Source organism: Erithacus rubecula (genome assembly GCF_903797595.1).
Source record: "Erithacus rubecula genome assembly, chromosome: 14".
NCBI lineage: Eukaryota > Metazoa > Chordata > Aves > Passeriformes > Muscicapidae > Erithacus > Erithacus rubecula.
In genome coordinates this window covers 3983980-4007440 of record NC_136666.1, presented here as the reverse complement: position 1 = coordinate 4007440, position 23461 = coordinate 3983980, and the positions used below count along the sequence as shown (strand labels likewise).

The 23461-nt window shown below is 46.9% G+C and overlaps 1 protein-coding gene across 3 annotated transcripts in view; it reads right to left on the bottom strand.

Annotated features, from left to right (window-relative positions):
* Positions 1–8656, bottom strand: part of IGDCC4 (immunoglobulin superfamily DCC subclass member 4) — an 87856-nt gene extending 79200 nt beyond the window's left edge. The window contains exon 1 of one of the 3 annotated variants that reach the window (XM_079318282.1): positions 8228–8656. In XM_079318282.1, coding sequence (XP_079174408.1) covers positions 8228–8336 — 109 coding nt within the window. In that variant the 5' untranslated portion in view covers positions 8337–8656. Of the gene's footprint in view, positions 1–6607; positions 6652–8227 lie in introns of those variants that run through there. The other 2 variants (XM_079318283.1, XM_079318284.1) reach the window with 2 other exon arrangements.
* Between the last annotated feature and the right edge of the window lie 14805 nt (positions 8657–23461).

Here is a 23461-nt window from a genome sequence, read left to right as displayed (position 1 = left end):
GTCTGCACATACCACATACCATATACCAACTCAGCCTTTCTGTTTAAAATCTAAATGGAAGTTACACAGATGTGCCCCATCCTGATGCTTCCTCTGGTTTCCTGCATGTGAGCATCCTGCTGCAACACCCCAAATCTGCCTCAGCAACAGCTTGGCTGCTCCACAAAGGGACACTCTTGGAGCTGAAGGTTTCTTTACTTTTCCCTTGTCTGGCTCTGATCCCATCACATCTGGAAAGCCACCTCCAGCACTGCTTGTCTGAGCTGAATGGCAGCTCTGCACTGAGCTGGGGGGAACAGGTGCCCTAGGGACCAGTATGGTCCAGATCCAAGAATTCAGGCTCTCACCTGAGCAGTAAAAGATTTCCCCAGCTGAGTAAACACCTGACTGCTGAGAAAAGCAAGGCTTCCTTACTACTGCTACTATAGAAGGCTGAGATTATAGATGGAAAACAGGTGAAAGACTCGAGGACCCGAATACTTGGCTTGGTAAAAAGCAGGTTATCAGGAAATTTGGTGAGTGTACACATTCTCACAGGGAGGTTCTTCATACCAGTACCTGTCTTCACACACCCCTACAAACCCCATAAACCTGGGTGAACTCATACTGAAGGTGGTCATCACTGAGTGAGGATGTCAAACCAGCCTCCCAAAGGGCTGTGATGGACAAGCACCCACAGCAAATGCTCAAGTCAGAAGTGGGTGCTGCTTTTTCAGAGATGTTCTTTTTCAAGCACAACCATTAAACCTGGAACAAGAAACATCTCAGCTTCCCACAGGACACAAGAAGGCAGCACAATCTACTGCTTGCCTTAAACATACTGAACTATCCCAAGTGCCTTCACTGGTGTAAAAAACAAAGAATGATCTGACAGCTCAGCCTCGTGCCCGAATGCTGAAGTATTGCTGAAGCCTTTCACCCCTCACTTAACTCCTCTGCTGCTAAACAGCAAATCCTGGCAGCAGCCACAAGCATGAAGTAAATGGGAAGCTCTTCTCTGCCAGCAGCTGGGAGAAACTTCCATCTCTCCCCACTTTGCATGTAAAGAAAATTCCACAATAGTACTTGTGGTAATGCTGCTCGCCAGATTTTCCACTGACAGACTCTTGAGAAAAGTCTTCAGATAGGAAGTCTGCTCCTAAGGACCCTCTTCAAGTGGATGACTTTTGACTTTGGGAACGTATGGTTGATCTTCCTGAGGAATGGTTCCTTTTGTTTTCAGTACAGAGAAAAAGAATACAAAGGAAAAGAGAGAAAAGTTGCATTTACTGTGACCTAGGGAACACAGAGCTAAATAAATTTGATCAATATTTTGATTTCTCTGACAAAAGCCGCAATCAGCACTGACACAAACAACTGGTTAGCAAGCTGGGGGGGCAGGAGGGGTAAATCAAACCAGAGTTTCAAGATACTTATCTTTCCATCACAATTGCCACCAATGACAGTAATTTACATGGCTAATAGGCAGTATTATGTTTACAAAACCATTCTTGGGAGTGAAAATCTAAACAATTTTTGCCAACCCAGCAAAGGAGCTGGTGTTGGATCAGATCCTGGGATTTTTTTCCCCTTTTATCTTATCTGAGGGTATTTTGCCAAGACGCCTTGCTATGGAACAACACAAAGTGCCTTCAGAAGTGTCTTTGCAAGCCATACAGACCCGTGGAGGATATGACCACCCTTCTGCCACAGCCTGAATTCTCCAACAGCAGGGCTGTCCCACCTCTGTGACAAGGGGAAATACCTATCAAGCAGAAAAACAATGGAGCCAAGCCAGCAACCCCAGCTCCTCTACCCCACTTCACACTCCATACCCCTCTGCTGAAATAACCTCCAACGAGCCCCTTATCTCCTATACAGGGACAGGTCCCATCCCCAAACCACACACTGACCCCCCCTTACAGCAGCCTGAACACCTGTTCATCCTCTGCCCTCTCCAGTCCTTGGTTTGGTTTGGTTTTCCTTTCCATTAAAAGCTCTCTGTCCCTTTGTTACAAGCTCTTTCAAGGCTTTGCCACAGACAGACAGGTGGGACTGTCAGGGCACAGAAATGGGCTCAAACTGGCTCTGTTCTTCTGGGTCTGTGTAATTAGAAGGACTATGCTCATCATTTCTTTAAAGCAGCACAGATAACCCCAGAAGGGTAAGAGCACATTTCCACTACACCATCAGTTAAAAAGAGACAAAGATTTCCAAAATAACATAAAAGTATTTTCCCAAACAGAGAAAAAAATTAATCCGTAAACTCTTGACTAATTTTAATATTAGGAAAAATTCCACTTTTGTTGGGAAAATACACGCACCCGTTCTGCAGCTGTATCCAACAGCCAACCAAGAGCCACAGAGAGAACAGTCGTGCCTTAAGTGCACAGCCTGAGGTAATTTTGGAACCCGTAAGCACTGATGATGCTTCTGAAAAAAGAAGATTTACCAAAGCTCTGAGTGCATGAACTGTCAGATTTTGCCAAAATTCTCAGTGTATTGACAGGGCATGGGAAATCCATTTCATTAAGTAATGACCTTTTGGTCACACCAATTAACTTGATGGTCTATCGACAGTCAATTTAGAAACGATCAAGGATGCACATTTCCCTGACAAAATGGACTTTATCACATCCCTGCTGCCAGCCTGGCACCTCTTCTGCATCCCAGATTTGCTTCAATCAGGTTCTGCCATCCCAGCACTATTTTAACTGTTTAATTTCCCAAAGTCATTTAACAAGGTGCTAAGCCATCCCAACTCCAAAGGCAACATGGTTCAAAGACCCAAGCAGGAAATGAGACCAGGGAAGTCTGTCAGAACAAGGGAAAGAGACACAGCAGACTGAGCACAAATGCAATACTTCACATGCTAGATTTTAATTCTCCCACCAATCTGGGCTGAGAGCAAACCTTGGGGACACTCACATTTCATTAACAGACCTTTAATATTAACGACCTATCCTCAATAACTCTGCGAAAGATCCAGAAAAAAAATTAAAACATGAAAAAACAAGAAAAGATAGAATAGAATATTCTAGGTTAATAGAACAAACCAGGTTATTCCACAGCTCAGCATATGGTAGTAACAGAGAATTGTGTTTAAAATGCTGATAAAGATTTTTAAATAATTTGAGAACATCTGATATGAAAGTTTCCCTGGAACACAGTAATTGCTTATCAAAACCACCACAAAGTATGTTTATTACCCATGGAGATAAGACACAGCAGCTGCTGGACTTCTCAGATAAAGCAAGCCCGTATCACAACAGCAGGATCACTTGGATTAGGAGCAGGAGAGGATCTGACTCAAACAGAGACACCAAAGGGCATCAGGGACATGGAAAAAACACATCCAAGCTCCATGACCTACACACTCGCAAAGTGTCCTGACACCTGCAAGCTGGACACTGTTAGATAGACTCAGATACCTGTTTTGGCTCTCCCATGGAATTTCCCTTCTCAGCAGCTGCAACTCCAGCAGATTTTTACCTTCCAGCAGGGGAAACACTGACCAACTCTTCCTCTTTCTCAAAGCTTCCATTACTCTTCAGAATCAGGAAATTCAATGGTGTTTCAAGGATAACTTCAGTGATAGTCAGACAAATTAGAAGCTCTTCAGACTTCCCCCCATGTCTGGTAGCTCTAGAAGGGCTTGAGAAAACACAGCTCAGTGCTGCTTTCTATGAAGCTGGCAGATTAGGTTTTAGCAACTGCGGATCCTCTCAACAACAAGCTGTTAAGTCAGAAAAGCACAAGCAGCACTTGCAGGTCACTTACTCAAGGGATTTAATAAATGCAAGAAGGGTACTTAGGGTGATGGTGCTCTTTATGTTTACAGTGTGTAACACCATCCTCTGCTCAGCAGGAACAAGTGGGGAAACTACGGCAGAGACAGCAAGTGACCAACACAAAGATAATTAAAAGAGCCACAGTCACAGCAGCTCCAAATCCTGTTTGGAAGTGCTTTCCCAAAAAGAGTGGAAAGCAAAGCAGACACCAAGCTCCATAATGTGAATGCTGGTGTAATCATAAGTCATGTTTTACAGCAGAAAAAGACTTCAAAAATAAACAAGTGAATACAAGGACTTGAGATTGTGATTTCCTGAAGTTTTGTGTCTTGTGAGTGGATTGCCCAGTCCTACCCAAACAAGGTTCATGATCTGCTCAAAGCTCCTCCTGAAATTGAGGCACTTCAGGTTCCTCCACAGGTGGGTTTTCCAGCACCTCTCCTTCAGTACATGTAGAAACTGCATCTCCCTCCTCTACTTGGCCATTTATTTTCAAAAACCCTGAATTCTCCATGTCCAAACCAGTTATCACTGACCAGCAGGCCCAGGAATTGTTGGGAAAAAGAAAAGGGAGATGACAGACAGACAACTGGATGGGATAATTATACCTGTTCACCTTCAAAAGCCAACTAGAAATACTATAGCTGAGTGGATCCAGTTCTTCTACAGAAAGTAACAAAATTGCACCAGAGTTGATTTTGGCCCAACCTGTACTTGGTAAACACTGATAACAAGGATTTACCATACCCCCTCTAGTATTACAGCTGACGATAAAACAAACATTTGCTTCCTACTGATAACAAAATGACTATAATCACTCAGGGTTTGTAAAGGTTAGGACTTCTCTGTCACCCAAGGCAGATCTTAACTTTGTTCATGCAAAAAATACCCTGCATGTAACACTACCCTCAGTTTTCCCTCAGGTACCCACTCACCTCAAGCAGAAATACAGTTTGGGATTGATTCCAGCAACAAATTACAATCAGATTAAATATTAATTCCCATCTTAATTATATAACCATGACTAGGCTTAATGGCCTTGAAGCCATTTAACTGGGAGAGGAGCGTGTAAATAGTGCAAGCAGCATTTCTTATGCTGCAAATGCCCAGACTGGTTCACAAGCAACTGGATTTTTTTCACTGGGAGAACAGCCAGCCTTTGGAAAAGCAGCTCCAAGGGAGGTAAGAATTCAAATCATCTGGCAAGCAATATGGTATCAGGAGTCACAAACCCGTGGGACAACACAGCACTCTGCCCTGAGGATAGCTGTGCACTAGAGTGAGAAAGATCATATATGTGCTGAATACCTATTGATGGATTTCATCCTCACCTTTGACAGAGAGAAGCATCTCTACATTTGGCTGAAGCAGGCCATGAGGTTGCCAGAGCAGATGAAGTAACTGGTCCAGGATCACAGTGGGCACTCAGGAGAGAAGTCCTGTGTGCCATGGCCCACCCTAGCACTTCATAAACTCAGGAGGCCCTGGCGCCCCCCGTGCAGAGACACCTGTGTTGTCCCACAGAAGCTCCCTCTATCTCCAAATCAGGCTGCATGCAGGCAAAATCATCTCCCTTCATCCCCAGAGAAAGGTAGAAATATTTTCTTTTCCAATTCTTACTTTCGCCACTCTGAAGTGTCTCACATACTACCAGCAGTCACCCACCCCCATGGGGCCCCCACAGTAGATCAAACCTGTTACACTGCCAGGAGAAAGTCTGCTGCAAAAGAGGGAGATATGCCCGAAAATTAGCCTGTTCTGCTTCACTTTGGACTTCAAGGCAATGAAGGCTCAATCAATCAATCAATCAATAAAGAAAAAAGCTAGGGAAAACAGGAGAGACAGAACCAGAACCAAGCCTGAGCAGTTTCTCCTTCAGCTTCACACACGAGAAGAGAAAACTGAGAAATGCCAGCAAAAGCATTCCCCACGCCGGAGCGGCCCCTGCCTGGCTGTCACAACAGGCACGGCACATCGGCAGCGAGCTCCGAGCTCCGGCACGGGAGCGCTGCCCCTGGGAGCTGGAGTCAGGTGAAACCCCGGCAGCGCCGGGTGCGATATTCGCACTGTCAGTGCCCCCCGCTTCTTGGGGCTGTAGGAAACATCCCTTCCCTGCACCGCCCGTCCCGGTGACACCGCAACGCCTCGGTCCCAGGGCAGGTGACATCCTGCGAGGCGGCCGCAGCAGCGGGGACACGCGATTCCTAACAATGGGAACGCCGAGCAGCCCGGCACAGGCTCGCACGGCAGGCAGTGGCTGTGGGGTCACGCCGCCAAGGCGAACGCGACAGGATGGATAAAACAAATCACAACTCAAGTGAGGTGATGTTGAAAAAGGAAATGTGTTCTATAGCAGGAGAACTCAACCACAAAACCAAACTACACAAAACCAGACGGATTTCAGCTGATCCCTCGGATGGAAAGCTAAGCACACTTCCCATCAACACGTCCCCTGTAGAGAGCCCCAAGGAATGGAACCAGCACAGCCCCCTTGTTGGAGTTGACTGAAAAAAGGTTTTTTAGTGCTTGGTTTTTTTCTTTAAACCCCTTTCATGCTACTGCAAGGAAAACAGACTCAAGCAGAAGGCTTTCAAAAACACAGGATCACATCTCCAGCAAGTGTACACTGGCACTGCTTCCATCAAGTCCAGAGGGGGGAAGGTTTTCCACGCTACTTCTCTCCTAGGTACTTCATACCCAGCGAGACTTGAACTTCGGATCAAAACACATGCGGCTTTGGGATCAAACACAGACTTTCCCAAAACCATTTCAACCCTCTGCCAAATTAATTTCAGATTGAAATAAGTCCATGTTTTTCTTTTCAGAATCAAACCCACCTGTTGGAAAGCACATCCACACGTACCCAGCAGCACGTCCAAGGACTGTGCAGACACATTACCTCCCTATACGAGATGTGGTCCATTGTTAGAAAACAAACAGCAACAATTTTCACTAGCTGCCTAATTGCTTGCAAGAAATACCAAGAAGCCACAAGTGCAAATTTTCGCAAAGCATCTGAAGTTTTCTTCTTGAAGTGGGTTTGGAAAAACAACATCCACTCCACCACCCCCATTTTTTCTGTGGGTTTTTTTTTTTCTTTCTTTCTTTTTAAATCATTGTTCTCTATTACAAGCCTTGGTATCCACTTAGTTGTTTGTTCAAATACGTAGGAGACACAGCTCCCACTAAGTCCAGCCTACCTGCTCAGCTGCTGGTGGGGTCACAGCCTGCCACCCACCCATCTAGGAAAACCCACACTCACCGGTGACAATGAGCCATTTACATGGCCTTTTATTCACTTCTGCAACAGCCACCACTAAGCTGCACCTATGTTGAATCATAACCTACCCCTAACGGGAGCTCACAGTGTTCTGAGGAAAAAGAAAGAAAAACAACCCTGCAGCCGTCCACGTGCTGTTATTATGCTCTGCTGAACCTGAATGCATCATAAAAGGAATAAAAATGTACAATGTACAACGGCATAGGGATGGCTCCTCCACCACAATACCCTGTTTAGAGGGGATTTTTAACAAGAGCAAGTCCCTGGCACACGCTCACATTTTTGGTGCCGTCCTGCCAGCTTATACCTTTCCAAACCCTTCTCGGGGATAAGAACAAAACCTTTTGTGGGTTGTGCCCACACAGAGTAGGAACCCCACACCCCAAGGTCCGACGGTTCAGCCAACCCTCAATGCAAACTCTGATGGCAACCACAGAAAGCCACCAGCCTGCCCGGTGGCCGTGTACGTGTGCCCTCACACGGCACCGTTTGCGCAACCATTGCAAAACACGAGCACGAGGAGCGTGGCTATTCCTGGGTCACTTCCTTGACCAACGGGACATCTGCCGACCCGTGTGTCCCATGCCGGCACGAGCAGGGCAAGGGAGGCGAGGGGTCCCTCCACGGCTTTGCTGGACATCTGGGCCTGCCCTGGGCCACCCCGTGCGGGTCAAGCGCTCCGTTCCCCATCACTCTGGCACAGCCACTGTCCCTCTGGCGGAAACTTGCCACTGTCGAGGCAGAGGTCGTGGAATGCTGTTGCTGCTGCTTGGCTGCTGTTCCCCCCAGTCCATACACTGACGGGAGTTCTTGTGGGGTGTCATCCTCAAAGTGCGAGAGTGTCACCCCCAATGACACCCCAAAAATGATGACCCCAAAGGAAGCTTCATCTAGGCATGGGCCATGAGCACTGCTATCGTGCAACTTGGAGGAATGAAAAGGATGGGGGGGGGGGGGGAAATGGCCACAGAGGGACGGGACAGCCACTAAGAGGAATAAGGACGACTGGGGTAAATGGTTACTAAAGGGAAAGGAGGGCTGGTACAGCGGGTGACCGGCCAGGGAGCGCATCCCCGCGGAGCCGCCCGCTGCCCGTGTGAGGGCAAGGTGGCACCGCGGCCGCTCGCGGGCTGTGGGGCACCGATCCCTTCCCTCCCTCCTCTTCCTCCTCACCCACCTTGCACGGCCAGGACGGCGAGGGCGGAGAAGCAGAGACAAAGCAGCAGGTCCTCCAGCGCCATGTAAGCCCCGCCGGGCGCCGGGAGCAGGGGCCGCCGCGGCCGCATCTACGAGGGGAGCGCGCTCTCCCGCCGCCCCACCGCCATCTTGTGCGAGCGCCCCGGCCCCAGCCCCAGCCCCGCGCTGCCCGCCGGGCCCCGCTGCCGGGGGCGGCCCTGGGCTGCCGCTGCTCCGCCTTTGTCAGCGGCCCGGCCGCCCCTCCGAGGGGCTCCTCCCGCCGCCCGGCAGCGCCCGCACCAACAGGTTGCTGCCAGCCCGCGGCGGGGGGAGCAGCCGCGCTCCCTCAGGGTGGGGGACGGCAGGTGCGTAGCTCCTCCGCCCGCCGGCGGCTCCGCAAGCCACAAACATTTATAACATTTTATGTGGGTTTTTTAGATAATTTTTTTTTCTGCGATCTCTTTAGTATTTTTTTTCCGGTTTTGCACGGGTGAGCGTGAAGGGTGCCGGGCCGCCTCCAGCCGCCGCGCTCCCCTCACGGTGCTGCCCGGGGAACGCCTCAGCCGGCCCCGGGAGTGGCCCCGCTCCCTGAGAGGGTGACGGCAGGTGCGGGACTCCTGCGCCCGCCAGCAGCTCCACAAGCCACAAACATTTATAATGCTTTATGTGGCTTTTTAAATTAAAATCCCCCCGGGGAAAAAATAAGGTTTGTTTTTTTTCCCCGGTTTGCACGGGCGAGCACGGGGAGCTGCAGCCGCCGCGCTCCCCTCACGGCGCTGCTGGGGACGCCTCCCCGGCCCCGCTGCCCGTCGGGGCTCCGGAGCTCAGCGCGCCGAGCCCGGCTGGGCTGCGGAGGAAAACGGACACCGGTGACCGCATCGGCATGGCTTTGTTGGGGTTCAGTTTCGAGGCACAGCTCCTTCAGGTGTATATCGTTCATTGGTTGTCAAAGCCTAACCTGTGCTTCTCAGCCGACTGTAAAAATAAAGCAAATAAAATACATAGTATGGCATGTCTGCACCCCATCGCTAAGGAGAGAATCAGAACTTATCTACCAGCTGAGCCAAGTAGTGGAAATGAGGCAAGCAGATGAGAGATGGAGTCCAAAGTTGCTGCCTCCCAGTTTGGCTTGGCTGGCTCCCGGACACAAACTCGCACCACACGTGTGTGCGTAAAGCCGCAGGTGCAGGTTCAGTGCTGAGGGCAAGTGACACCAAGTCCTTCTCTCGGCAGTGGTACCTGGCACCAAACACAAGGGCAGCCACATCCAGACTGGCTCTGCTTTGCCCTCCAAGATGGGCAGCTGCCCAGCACACAGGCATGTTCTATCACAGCAGTGTGGAATGCAGAGGTGGCTTCAGCTATGCAGAATATGAAAAAAAGAAACCTTTTTAATCCAGACCCTCCTGTTTATTAGCTTGTATAACAAACTATAAAAACTTAAGTAAAACCAGAAAGGCTGTGTGGTGGACGCAGGTTTCCCATGAGTGTGAGTTATGCAATTCTAAGTTCATACTTGGCACTGCCAGTACAGACAAGCCCTCGCAGGCAGCAGCTGCCCCTCTGAAGGGGTGTGCAGGTGGGCTTTGCCCAGCATCAGGTGGCACTCACTGAGAACTTTGCTGGGAAAGACTGTGCAATGAGGCCACAGCATCCCACTGGCCCCATTCCTGCACCATCTCACTTCCCTATGGAAAGAAAAGTGGTACTAATATCCATGTCCCCTTCTGCACCAGTCCAGCATGGAGGTAAAGATTCACAACATCCACAAACCCTTCTTTTTCTCTGAGTCCTTCCCACCTGCTCCTTTATGTGTGAGATGGTTTTAAGGCTGCTGTCAAATTGCTTTAACTAGGCCATAAAGGAATATCTTCTTGTGTCTGCCAGTGGTTTCTTTCAGACAGACCCCTGCCCATTTTTCTTCAAATCCCAGACATTTCTCCCTCCCCTAAAGTAAGAAAAAATTTTACCTTGCAGTCAGGCAAGTCTGGTATTAATATAAAAAAGGAAAATTGCTAGAGGTCTACAAAACACTGCACGTTCTGGCTAAGAGCACCTGCCTGTGTTAAGGTGTTGAGCGAGCTCCATGTCAGCAGGCCAGGGTTTGACCAGGCTTTGGAAAACCCAGGTCTAACCCAGTCTTTGCTCTCTACCTGATCTTAATGTTACTTGATTCTTCTGTGACACCTCTTTGACTTCCTGCATGTCTGCGGAAACAGGAATGAAACCAGTATTTCGACAAACCCAAGCTTGCAACATATATTCCTTGAATATCTGTCCCTAGGGAAAAGGAAAAACGGCAACTTGGCAAACAGCCCCTGAACTGAGAAAGTGGCAGAAACGTCACCTGGAGTACCAGCTCCTTCACACTCACAACACCTGTGCTCTGCAGGAGCAACACCAAGTCCCAGTGTCTGCTCACAGAGGTGAAGTGATTCCCTGCGGCACTTACAGAGGGAGAACCTGGCTAAAGAGCCACTTAGTAGATTTGGGAAAGATCAGGTAACTCCCTGGCAGTCAGTCCCATGCCAACAGAAAGGACATTCCTTCCCAGAAAATGGCACTTCTGCTCCAATACTTAGGGCAGCTAACTAATTATGTGCTATAGAATCTCCAGTGTTCCTGTTCCAGTCAATGAGGTATTTCTGCCCTTCAATAGCTGCAAACCTCTGATACTTTGAGAGAAGGAAGTGTAGCAGGTGGGCAGCAGCAGAGAGTGGCAGGTGTTTGAAGTTCAGATTTTTGTTCCTCCATTGAGAGACATTATTTCTGTGCTACAAAAAAATGTTGGTGGGTCAGGTGTATGGACAGTGTATCATACACATATCTTGGTTTGTACAAGATCCTAGGAATAACAACAGGGAAATCCAGCAAAAGGTGCTATGAATTTATCTATCTCAGCAATAATTTTGAACATTCAAAGACACATTTTTAGAGTGTAAAGTCCCATTTTAAGGGTCAAAAGCCTAATTTTTAGGGTTTCTCCCATGCAGACAGTCTGTAGCCAAGGGGGATCCATGCTTCTGAAAGGCTGTAGTAGTGCAAGACACCTTGGAGCACAGCAACACAGGTTCTCCAGCCTCTGAATCCACACCCACATGAAGCAGCCCATGTCCATGTCCAGCTGGTAGCTGTGGGATTCAGACGACCAGGATCCAGTTGTATGAGTTACTGAACAAATGCACGTAAAGAACAAAACCTCTTTACAAAAGACACCCTAAAATAAAAGAAACTTGAACAACAGGGAGAAGCTATTTCAGAGAGAAAGCAGTGAGGAGCAAGAAGATTCACAACTTAGGGCCTTTCTCTCCCAAGCAGGATTAAATTCCCACTCCTAGTCTCAAATACAGCCTTGCTCTGTTTTCTGACCATCCCTGACTCCAGACGTGTCTGCAGTGCCGAGGTTGACATTTTATGACGGATTTAAGCAGCTCTAATTACCAGAAGAGTTGGCTGCTCTTTCCTTTGTGACGGCATTAGTGCTTGAATGAGCCTGGAGCTGGACAGAGGAAAGGATGGTGCTGAAAACTTAATTGGTGACAACATTAACAACAAAATAAGGGCCCTGCTCCAGCTCCCTGCGCAATCACTCAGGAGTTAGTGCCAGCACAAGGAAAGCAATGGGAACAGACAGACAGAGACATGAGGAAGTTTTCAACAGCACTATAAAGCTGGATCAGCTCAAACCCACTGCAAGACTTCAACCTTGATCTTCCTAGAAAAGGAGTCTCTTGGGGACCTTTACCACCAGGACTCACTTTGTTCCCAAACTTCTTATGGTCTGGCAGCAACTTCAATGCTGGAGGGAACACTGACGTCCAGACGAGGAAAATGATGGTAGCCTCCTGTTCCCTATGTGTGAGCAATGCCAAGCAGGAGCAGCTGGTTGCACATAATAACATGCATGGTGTAAGTGAGCAACACAATGAGCAATTTGCTCAACAACCCAGGGACATCAGGACAATTCTGTATCACAGGGAAGAAAGAAAAGAGGAAAAAAACATGTGATGACCAAACCCTAAGGGAGACTCAGCATCCTACACATCCATTTCATTACGCTTGCTCTTATAAATATTTATTACACAGCCTATCTCATCATTCTTCCAGGAATGGGTGTTGTGTTATTGTTATACCCAGAGAGGGCTTTCCTTCTTCCTCTGGTCCTGCTGCAGGCAGTCAGCAGTTGCCAAAGATAGATTGGGAGCAAGAGTGTGACATTAACTATGGAAAATGCTGCTTAAAATGGAGCTCAGGGGCAGATATTGGCAGGTGCATTGTTAGGAGGAAAACGAATGGAAAAGGCAGCACATAATGAGATTCGGAAGCTTGTATTTAAAATGTGTTCATGGCAAAAGGGATTTCTGCATGCAAGGGCTCTGGTCCTCCTGCCAGAGTCATGGGTGAGGAGGGACTCACACCCTGAAATAACCTGCACTCATCCAGGATGGAGGAGGTATGAAGTGCCAAGCTATGGATCAGGAATGAGAGTAGGGTGGATTCTAAGTACCAACATCACCCCTCTGCCAGCACATGGAAAAATATCATGTTAAAATAAGGTACAAAACCTCTAGCATTTACAAAGCTTTGCACATCAAACTTGGAGTGGGTTTTTATGTCTCTTTGATTTGTATTGCTGCTGGACATCCTGGTGCCCTGTTTCTTGCTCTTCCTGGGACTTATCACCCAGGTGAGGCTTTGCTAAATCAAAAGTGAATTTGCCTTACACAGAGACACATTGACTGATTCTGAAGGGAGCGGACAAGAAAGAAGGAGAGGGACTTTTAATAAAAGCATGGAATGACAGGACATGCAAGAATAGCTTCATACTAAAAGGGAGTAGGTTTATATTAGATATTTGGAAAAAAATCTTCCCTGTGAGGTTGGTGAGGCCCTGACATAGGTTATCCAGAGAAGCTGTGGCTGCCCCATCCCTGGAAGTGCCCAAGACTAGGGTGGGTGCATGGAGATTTGAGCAACCTTGTCTAGGGGAAGGTGTTCATGCCCATGGCAGGGGTTGGAATGAGATGATCTTTAAGATCCTTTCCAACCCAAACCATTCTGGGTTTCTGTGATCATTTGAGACAAGTGGCTTTGGTTGGATTGCTGACAGTCCAGTTCAGAAAAAGACATACCAAGACAATCTAAGCTGAGATTTTAGATTAAATTAATCCATTTCATTTCAGTTCTTCTCCCTTCCTGTCACAGACTTTTTTGTGTGTATTTGTTAACCAGCTCATTCAGTGTCAGCTACAACCAAATAAAAACCTGCTGGAACCATCCCAATGAGCCATAAAGCAGTTGTGTGGAACATCACTGTCTTGTAAACATACAGGACTAGGAAAAATAATATAAACTCATAAACAACACCTGCAGACTTCTCCTTACAGCAGTTACCAAGGACCAATAAAAGTTTTGATCCTAAATAGTCTAAATTTTATACGCTGCTACAGTACTCACTAACTGAGGCTGGGTTCAGGCATAAGGAACACGTGTAACATCAAGGAATACTCTCAGTCAGGGCTGCCATCAGAAACACCCGGCAGGCTCATTTGTAGTGGGAAATGTGCTCATGTGCCAAAAATAAGGATCAGTTGTGAAGTTTTATTGGAGCTACAGAGCTGGCTGTAAAATGCCATGCAGCATGCAGGATGCAGGGAGGCTGCCTGGTGCACATCCTCATGCCACCCTCTTGTGGCTAATCCCAGAAAATATAGTGCTGTACACCCAAGGACACAGAGTAAGTGCCACCATGGAATTTTCAGGGTGCCTTACCCCCCACTGATGAGCTCACTTTGGGAGCAAGCAGGAAAGTCCAGCCTGGTGACACTTGAAACCAGCTTGGGAGTGAAAAGCAAGGTTGAAATAAAACCATTCCTGCACTTGAAAAACTTTGAGATCTGGATCTGATCTGAGGATGGGATTTCAGCCAGTCCAAAATGCTGAAGGCCTGCAGATGTTCACAGATGTTTGGACAGATGTTTGATTTCCACAACGTTGGCTATTCTCTGCTCAGAAATTGGGACTGTATACCTGTCCAGTGAGATACTTTTAGCTATAAAATTCTATCCTTGTTAATATTCCACACAGAGAACTTGATGCTTTTAGGTATTTCTAAACTATATTTCCTTTTACCTTGCAGAGTTCCCCTGATGAGCACCAGACTGGGCAGCTCTCACGGCCCCTGTCTCCATCAAGAATTTACTCAGAAATGGCAAATCTACCCCAAAAGCAGGTGGTGGCTTTCACAAGGTCCTTGGTGCCCTCGTTGTATAATGCAGGCTATTCCATCCATCAGACAGTTCTGCAAACCTAAATAGATGATGTATTTATTTATGGATTACTGACCACAAGAAAGAGAAGCTTTGCACTATTGTGAACCTCGCAGCCTTCGGTCTCCTATAAATAATGCATCATTGTTCGGTGTTGGTTTATGGTTTAAGTTCCAATGAGCGGCGCAGACCAGCAGACTCAGCAAAGATGAAGGCAGCACAGGGTATTAGGAAGAGAAATGGGACCATCTGACCAAGAGTGTTAGAAAAACAAAGCAAAAATGTAATGTTCTCTGAGTTATTGTAACATCAACTTCAGCAGACCTGCTTTTACCTCTAACTGAGAACGGCACAAATCTCTGCTTATCCCCTGCATTTCACTCTGCGTTCTCCCAATTGTGAGATAATTCGATTTCAGATAAACACTAATTAACACAAGAGGTCACTGCCGTGGCCAGCAGGCACCATTGCAACGTGGCATTCAAACACACCAAGGGATCAAAAGAGCCTCTGCTGCTTCCTTTGAACTACCCAATTAAAACTTGCACAAATAAAGCTATTGTTTTACATCTGCCTCATCCAGGCGGGAGAGAGGGCAGAGAGCTAAGAGATCATTGCCTTTAATTGGGCTGCTTTCCCTCTCTTCTTACAGGTTTTCTCCATGTGGGTTTTTTCTTCAGACCAGTAGAAGAAAATGATGGCCAGACCCTTTGCGATGCAGCGATTACACGGCAAGGCTACAGCAGACTGAAAGCAAAGCCGTGGGGAATCCAATTTCCCTCTTGTGAGCAAAAGGGCATCAGTGCCTTTCTTGGAAGGTTTGATTGATAGCCCTTAAGAAGGACTCATAAAATGTGCCTCTCTCTGGCTATTTAGGCAATTCTCTTTTGAAGATGAAGGAGAATATTAGATTAATCTAACTGCTGTAACAGCATTATCTCCTGCTTTTAAAGAAAACATATTTTATGGCATCCACACTCTAACAGAAACAACCTGCGGCTGCACGAGCCCTGGGCTGGTGCTTTGCTGCTAAACATATCATGGGAGCCTTGGAAAGGGTTTTCATCCAGATTCTGGGGACCTGTTGTAAATACCAAGCTTGTACCTCCATCCCACATGGACAGCTTATGGACGACAAAGGAACCCAGGCTAGGGTGGACCACAGGTGTCCATAGGGGAGCTCACTTAGACTAAGGCAAATTAGCAGGAGTGTAGGGAAAAGGCTACACAGCAAATACCTAGGTTCTACAGACTTGGAACATCAATCTGAAAAGCTGTAAGCATGGAGCATTCTGAAAAAAATATAAATGGAAACATGGTTTGAGTGTCTGGTGTTATCCACCTGGGAAAGGTTTAGGAACCGTTAATGCTGGGGAGCAGATGGGTGCACCCTGCAAAGGTGGGTTCATTCCATCCTCTCTACAGGCAAGTCACAATAGAATCATCATCCACTACCAGAAACATCCCTGAGCAGGAATACTCAGGATGGCAAGGGAATGCAGAGCAGGTAAGTCTCAGGTGGGACATGTCAGGTCATCTCCACCTCTGCCTGTTCCTAGTTTGGGTCTGCTCCTGGCCTGGGGAACACAGCAGCTCACATCTGGAAATTCGAGCAAGGAAAAACCAATTAATGGATTATTCTCTCCTGGAAAAAAAATTTATTTCTTTTCAGTAGTGTTGAAGGGAGTAAAAAATCAAGACTGTGACCACAACAGAGATCAGCCTGTGGCTTGTTCTCACCAATGTCTTAAACTAACCTTCTGAGAATTCATTCATTGCTGCCAAATGATGAAAAAAGATCAGGATGCCCCAAAACCAGAGCAGTTGCCATGAATTTGTGAAGGCCAGGCCCTTGCCTGGTCCAGAAGCTGTGATGAACTCTGCCCAGCCTCCAGGTCTCAGGACAAAGCCAGAGTATCTGTTTCTTGGGTTGCATCTTTTGTAGTTCCATTCTTGTCCCCTGATTCAGCTGAACAAAACTGACCCTGCAGTGAAGAAGCTGCTTTGCCTTAAAATACTCCTTTTCCTTGCGATGTACTCCTGGATACTGCAAACACAGTCTTGCTTGTCCCAGGATTTAATCAGATTAATTAAGCTGCACTTGTATTAATTTAAATTGCAAGTATCTGAGGGCTCAGCCAAATCAAGTGATTTATGGGCCATATCAATCTAATTAATACCACCAACTACTAAAATAAAAACCTAATAAATGAGTTTATTATACATCTGTAAGATCAACTCATTAGCTTTGAGTCTCTAGTGACACAGCTGATTTGATGGAAGTTTTATATCCTTGTTGGAAAAAAGTCTTTTTTTTTTTTCCTTCCCACTTGCTGTATTTTTAAAAAGTATCTTCTACAGGGCAGGAGGAAAGAGAAACAACACAAGCTCAGTTATCAAAACACCAGCCAAGCCAAGAGATCCCCAAAGTCCCGCTGTGCACAAATTGTGGGGGTTTTAAACCTGTGAGTGCCCACAGGAGAATAGTTTATCTGACTTCTTGCAGGCAGAACCTGCCCTAGTCTGTGCCTTCCAGCTAAGCAGCCTGAAACTGCAGTTAGCCAGGGAATGAGGATGCAGAAGGAATAAGAAGACAATTAAAAGCTTCTCAGAAGCAAATCTGAGCAGGAAGTGCCCGGCATGGTTTAGAGGGCACTGCTCCTCATGGGTGACTCTGCTGGCTGACCTTGCACTGTCTGCAGCAGTGACTAAAATGCCACTTGCACAGAGACAACTTAGAGATGCCAAAGCTTCCTTTTGTCACTGTGGTGACAAAATTCATCATTCAAAATTCAAAATTCATCATGGAGTTAATTCCAGGGAATGCAGGATGACCTCCAAGCCACAGCCCAGTGGAAGGAAGAGTGAAGGAGGACCAGAGCCCTGCTCAGCTGTGCCCTTGCCCATCCGCTCTCTTGTTAGCTGGGATCTGTGTGGACTGGCTGTTCCCTTAAGTCCTGGAGTTCATGCTCGATTTCCTGAGCTCTAAGGTTGTTTCCCTTGCTTTGCAAATGCCCTTGGAGCAAACAGCCATGCAATGGAAACAGGATCAGGCTCCCTCTCTTTATTCTTTGCTTACGAGATAAGTTCTTCAAATGGATTTGTCATATTGTCTTCAGGATAACAACATGCTCCAGCAAAGAGAAGGGACTGGGAGGCCATTCTGGGGGAGAAAATGGGGCAATTTATGGAATAATTATATAAAGACAGCACCATCCTGTGTGTCTGTCGCTGTGATTTATTATAGTTACACAGAAAATTGGCTGCTTGGACCATAAAAGATGGCTGCAGGCAAATGTGAACCCCTTTGCTTCCCTCTTTGCCACTCCACACACACAAACCCAATGAATTAACTCAGCAAATTTGCAGTAATGACCCATCATTTCTATTTTAAAAGAGGTGCCAGAGCAAAGGTGCTGTGTGGAGCAGTTCCTCAGACACAGCCACATTTGCTGTCCCTGCTGCTGAGCCATGGGCTGGCTGTCAACATGGGAAACCTCTCCAGCCCCCCTGGCTCCTTTGCTGATGTACAGCAGGGTCTGGGGGCACTTTGTCCCATTCCATCCAGGGTTATCTGGATCAGGATGAAGGATTTTTGCAGTACCTCTTGCCTCCTCTCTGGCTGATCCACCTTTGATGTGCTCCTGCTGTTTTCCACTCTCCATTTGCTGCCCATAATGATCACTTTGCATTTGTCTACATCCAGCTGCATTTTCCATTTACCACTTCACTTGGCTAAAAAAATCCCAATCCCTTTTGTATCAGACCAGGTGGCTTCTACTGCTTTCCACACACTACTCTCTTGTGAGTCACTTCTATTTATGCTAAAATATCTTTAGCAAACAAAGGTGCCATTAGCTGCAGGGGTAGGGACTCTGCTTAGTAGAGAACCAGACAGGAGGAAATTTAACTTCCAGCTGCAAGGATGAGAGGATTTGGGCATTTTCATTCTTCCTCAACACTTAAAACTGTAGGTCACTCAAGGCTGGGAATTCATTCTTCCAGATATGTTTCATCATGGGAAAATCTTCCAGCTGCTGTTGGGCAGCTCTGTCAACTCTATATCAACACTTACCAATATCTTTTTTTATGGCTCCATGCTCATACCCAAACAGCCTTTCTAATCCAATAGCTACAAACTCACATATTTCTTCATTCTGAATCTTAGCAAGAGCTTGTAAAAGTTTATCCTGTTGGTCAACGGGCAACCTACATTGTATCCCATCCCCACAGCCCCTTGTGCAACTAAATAACAGCTTCTGTTCAAAGGATGGGGCACAGAGAGGCACAACAGCGTGGAAAGGAATGGGTTGCAGTGGGACCTGGAAAAGGGGGTTGATCCTTAACCCCACCACAGCCCACCATGGAGCCAGGAGAGCCTGAAGGTCCCCATGTCCTTCAGCTTCTGATGGCAGCTCCCACACCACCCTTCAGAGGGTAAAGTCCCATGGGTTTGTGTGGGTCGTGCATCACAAGGTACTTGGAACAGGCAGGCTAAAAGTGATCTGGAAGGAAAACAGTAACAGTGTATGGAAAAAACAAGCCACTGGATGATTTACAGATGATCCAGTTCCCTGCAAAGCCCAGTGGGGAAGGTTATACCTTATGCTTTCCAAAACACAGCTCGTCTCCAATAATTCCTGCTCATCCATCGTTGAACTGCTGCTCATCTTGCTGAAAGCAATATTAGTTGTTGCTTCAAGCTGTGGGTTGACAATCATCAGCTTCTGCTCATCAAAAGAGTAAAGAAACATCTATTTTACCTAAAGCAGAACTCATTTTTATCCTTCCCCCAGAGGAAAGTTACTCACCACCACTCCATGCAGAGCAGCAGGAAGACCTCAGAGACTGTGACTTGCAATGATCCAGCAAAATTAATTGTTTAATTACAAAATGCTTGGAAGAGGAAATAATTTGAGGTACAAATAGATTTCATTAAAAATAATTATATGCAGGAAGAGCAGGGACAGGTTCTATCCCAGTTGTGGTTTCAGACAGCATTTCAGGGTCATTATAGCAGGGCTCTGGTAAAGCCATGTCTGAATGTGGGACCAGTTATCAGAGAAATTTCTGAGTAAAAGCCTGAACTAATCCAGAAATTGTGCTAAAAGCTATAAAATGGCTGAACTGCATGGAAATGTTTAAATTTGTCCTTTGCTAATGGGGAAACTCTGAGTAATACAACTAACCTCCAGCAGGAGAGTCAGGTCTGGCCAATAAAGGATGAGAAACAAAAATAGTTGTGTATATACAGAAAAAGTAACTTTTAGTTCAGTACAGTTTTAAGCTGCATTGGAAAGGGTTGAGTTTCTTTCTTGGGCAATCTGTATATAGAAAAAAACAACCACTTCAACTTAGTACAAGATCATAGTCTGTCTGAAGAGAAAACTAAACCTTGGTGCGAAATACGATGATGAAATTGGGATAATTGAAAACAATAATCCTGAAAAGCAAAACCAACCCAAGGGGCTGATGCTCCCACAGTGACAAAGCAAAGGTTTTGGGAGGAAATGACCTCCCTAGGATGCTTTGCCCCCTGGAATTTAGGGTCTGCAGTGGCCTGGGGTGTGTTTGCATGTGTACATGGGTATGAAGGTTCTCCAGCCAGAGCAGAGGAAACAACCCTAGTTGGAGAGGACATGGGCTGGGATCCTCCCAGGGCTGGAGAACACGCCCTGCTGGGCTGCAAAGGCTCTGGGAACTGTTTACTGCCCAAGGGCAGCAGCAGGGCTGCTGCTGCCTTTCCTGTCCCGACTGATGCAATAGCCAGCCCGAGCCCTGGACAGCTGCGGCACAGGAATGGGAATTCCTCCCGACCCAGAGAGTGCACAGCAGGGAAGAGCATAATCTCCGTGATTTACAGGCTGCAGCTCTAGTTTAAAATACATTAAACTCCAACTATTTAATTACTGGGCACTACCAAATCACAGAGACAGAGGAGTCAGTCACGTCTGCTAATGCCAACATTTATCATCCTATTTATCTACTCCAGCTTCTGAGACCCATATCGAATCACTTTCCTGTATTAGCTAATAACAGATGAGTTTATTCCTTGTACCTCTGAGCAGCCCTCGATGGATATTATTGCACTGCTGGCAGCACACATCCACCTAGGGAGAGATAAACTGGTTTAGAGCATATAAAGAATCATAATCACCAGCCAAAACTCAAATCCAAATCAAAGCCTTTTTCCCTGCTGCCTTCTGCCCCCAGATACTAATTCTCACCAGAGAATAAATGCAAACAGTGCTCAGCCTCTCCGGCTGAAAGGATTAAAATCTCCTGATAGTTCTGAGAAATCATTAAATACCTACATTTTATGGTTACAGATGCAGAAAAATGAAGTGGCTGACTGAGAGTGGGGGAGCTCCATCAACGTGCCCCATGTCCCTGCTCACCTGCACAGGGAGAACAAAAATGAGCTGGTACAGGCATGGAGACAGAACACCTGAAAGAAAATCAGTAGGGGAAGCAAATTTATCCAAGGGAACATACTGGGAGGTCAAAGAACAGTGAGAGGAAAGTGAGAAACTGCCAGGTGCTCAGCAAAGCTGCTCCTTGTGCTCAGCCTGTTCCCAGTAAAGTCCTGATCAACCCAGCATGATCTTCTTCTGTCTAATGTTCCCACTCTAAATGCTATGCTTTTTATTTTGATTGCTTATGCTGCTTTTCATAAGGAAACAAAATTTACATTGCTCTGTTTGGAAACTTTCAGCAGTCTTATTTTCAGAAGAAATACTCAACATCCTCTCAGCTTTGCACAGTTGTCTGTCCTTAAGCTGAGCATGAAGAGGAAAAAAACCAGGCTTTTTCCTCTTCCCAGGGAGTCAAAAAAAGCATAATAAAGCATGTATCTTTTTATTCCATGGCAGGTTTTGTTGCTGATGCTTTTACTTACATCACTATGATGGTTATCTCATTATTGCTTATTTATTACAGTCTGTCATAAATACATATATATAAAATCTGGTGGTTTGTTATTAACCCCATCGCCCTCTAGCTAATTCTATTAGCCAAGCAGATAATCCTGCCTTTTGATGCTTGAAAAACCTGAATATGCTGAGCTCTGACCAAGCAGTCATTATGGAAAAGGCAGCTACAGAAGGAACAGAGAACTGCAGGGAAATCAGGGAAATTATCCGTGGATCTTCACAAAGTCCCCTGGAAGAGTTCAGTCATGGAGCTGTCTTAATTGATAGCATGGCCACTTAGGGGACCAGTATCCATAGAAACTCCAGGGCCTTGACAAGATGACAAACGCCGCGAGAGCCTAATAATAGGAGGAATAATGAGGTGTGGCCAAAAACCCCAACAACAACAAACCAGGCATCTCATGGTATCGAATGGGTGGGCCCAGCTAATGAAAGCCTGGCAGATCTCCGTGACGGCGGGAGGGAGGGAAAAAAAAAGAGTCGCCAAAGCCGGCGGGGATTCCAGTCCAGGGAAAAGCCCCTCGGCAAACGGTGCCACTGGGGATGTGGCTGTGGGGCTCTGCTCTCCGTGTACCTCGGCCATAAATTGGGAGCAGAACCGCTTGGAGCATCTCCCAGACCCCTGGTCGTGTTTTGGAACAGCTATCCCATTGCCTGGCTTTGGGGATGGTGTTTTGGCCACCACGGATGTCCAGCCAGGCTGGGACCCGAGGAGCCCTTGGGAACCGCGGCGGGTGGTCTCAGCCCCTTTTCAGAGCTTCTCGCCGAGCTTTAATCACCTCTTGACCCAAGCCGGGCTCTTCCTGTGCCACTCGCGGCACAACTTTCCCAGTGCAAGGCGCCGCAGCCCGGCCCTCGCCCGCCGCTCGGCGCTGCGCGCACGCCGCTCCCGGCGCGCATTCTACCGCCGCTCCGCATTGTTCGGGGAGCCTGACCTCCTTCTTAATTAGCTTAAAACCGCACCAAAAAAAAAAAAAAAACCCACAAAAAAACCCCAAAATAAAAACCCACCAACCTCTAAAAAGGGATAAAAAAAGGAAGGGAAAAAATAGAAGTAAAAACCCCTTCGGTAAAAGCCAGTCGTAAATCAAAAGAGGCAACAGTGAGAGCAAGCAATGTGTCACCACAAGTGTCCGAGTCAATGGAAACCTTGTTAGGTGGGGAACAAGGGTCTGCGCTAACAAGCTCTTATCTGTGTTTTTGTTTTCTATTGAAGGTGCATGTCATTAGGAGGAGTGTTAACAAGAGCTCTCAATAGCTTCATATGGCCAATGGCCTCTGAATATTCATGAAGGTGTGAACAGAATGTGGGAAAGCGGTGGAAGAAAAGGCAAGAAAAGCGGCAAGAGGGCTGATTGTGCCGGGAAGAAAGGAGTCAGGGCTCTGTGGGAAAAAGGGATCCTGAATCCCTCAAACAAGAGCGTATTCCCTAGGCAAAACCTGCCCTTCAAACTGTGGGATGGTATTGATGGAAGCAGGGAGGTGGGATTTTTCTGAGCAGCGCTGGCAGGCAACCAACTTCTGGCATTTGAAGTGACAGTACCCAGGTTTTTCTTAAACTAAAATCACAGTAGTCACTGGCACCTGTTTACAGAGATGTGCAACCCTCTCTCCAGGCTTATTGGGTCACGGGAGGGATCCAGAAGGTGTTTTTCCCTGGATGCCCAATATTGAAATGGGGATGAACTCACAGTGGATGGAGAAGACAGGCGGCAAAGCAACAAGTCTGGATTTTGCTCCAGCACTGTGGTGCTCATCATGCCGAGGGGAACAACTCATTTATACCCAGACAAAATCATGGAATCACAGAATCAGAGACCATTTCATTTGGAAGGAACTGTAGAGATGAAAATCATCTCATTCCACCCCCTTCCACTAGCCCAGCTTGCTGCAAGCCTGTCCAACCTGGCCTTGAACTCTTCCAAGGATGGGGCAGCCACAGTGTCTCTTGGCATCTCCATGGCCTCCTCTGGACTCACTCCACATCCTCCTGATGTTGGGAGCCCCAGTCAGACACTGCACATGGCTGCCCAG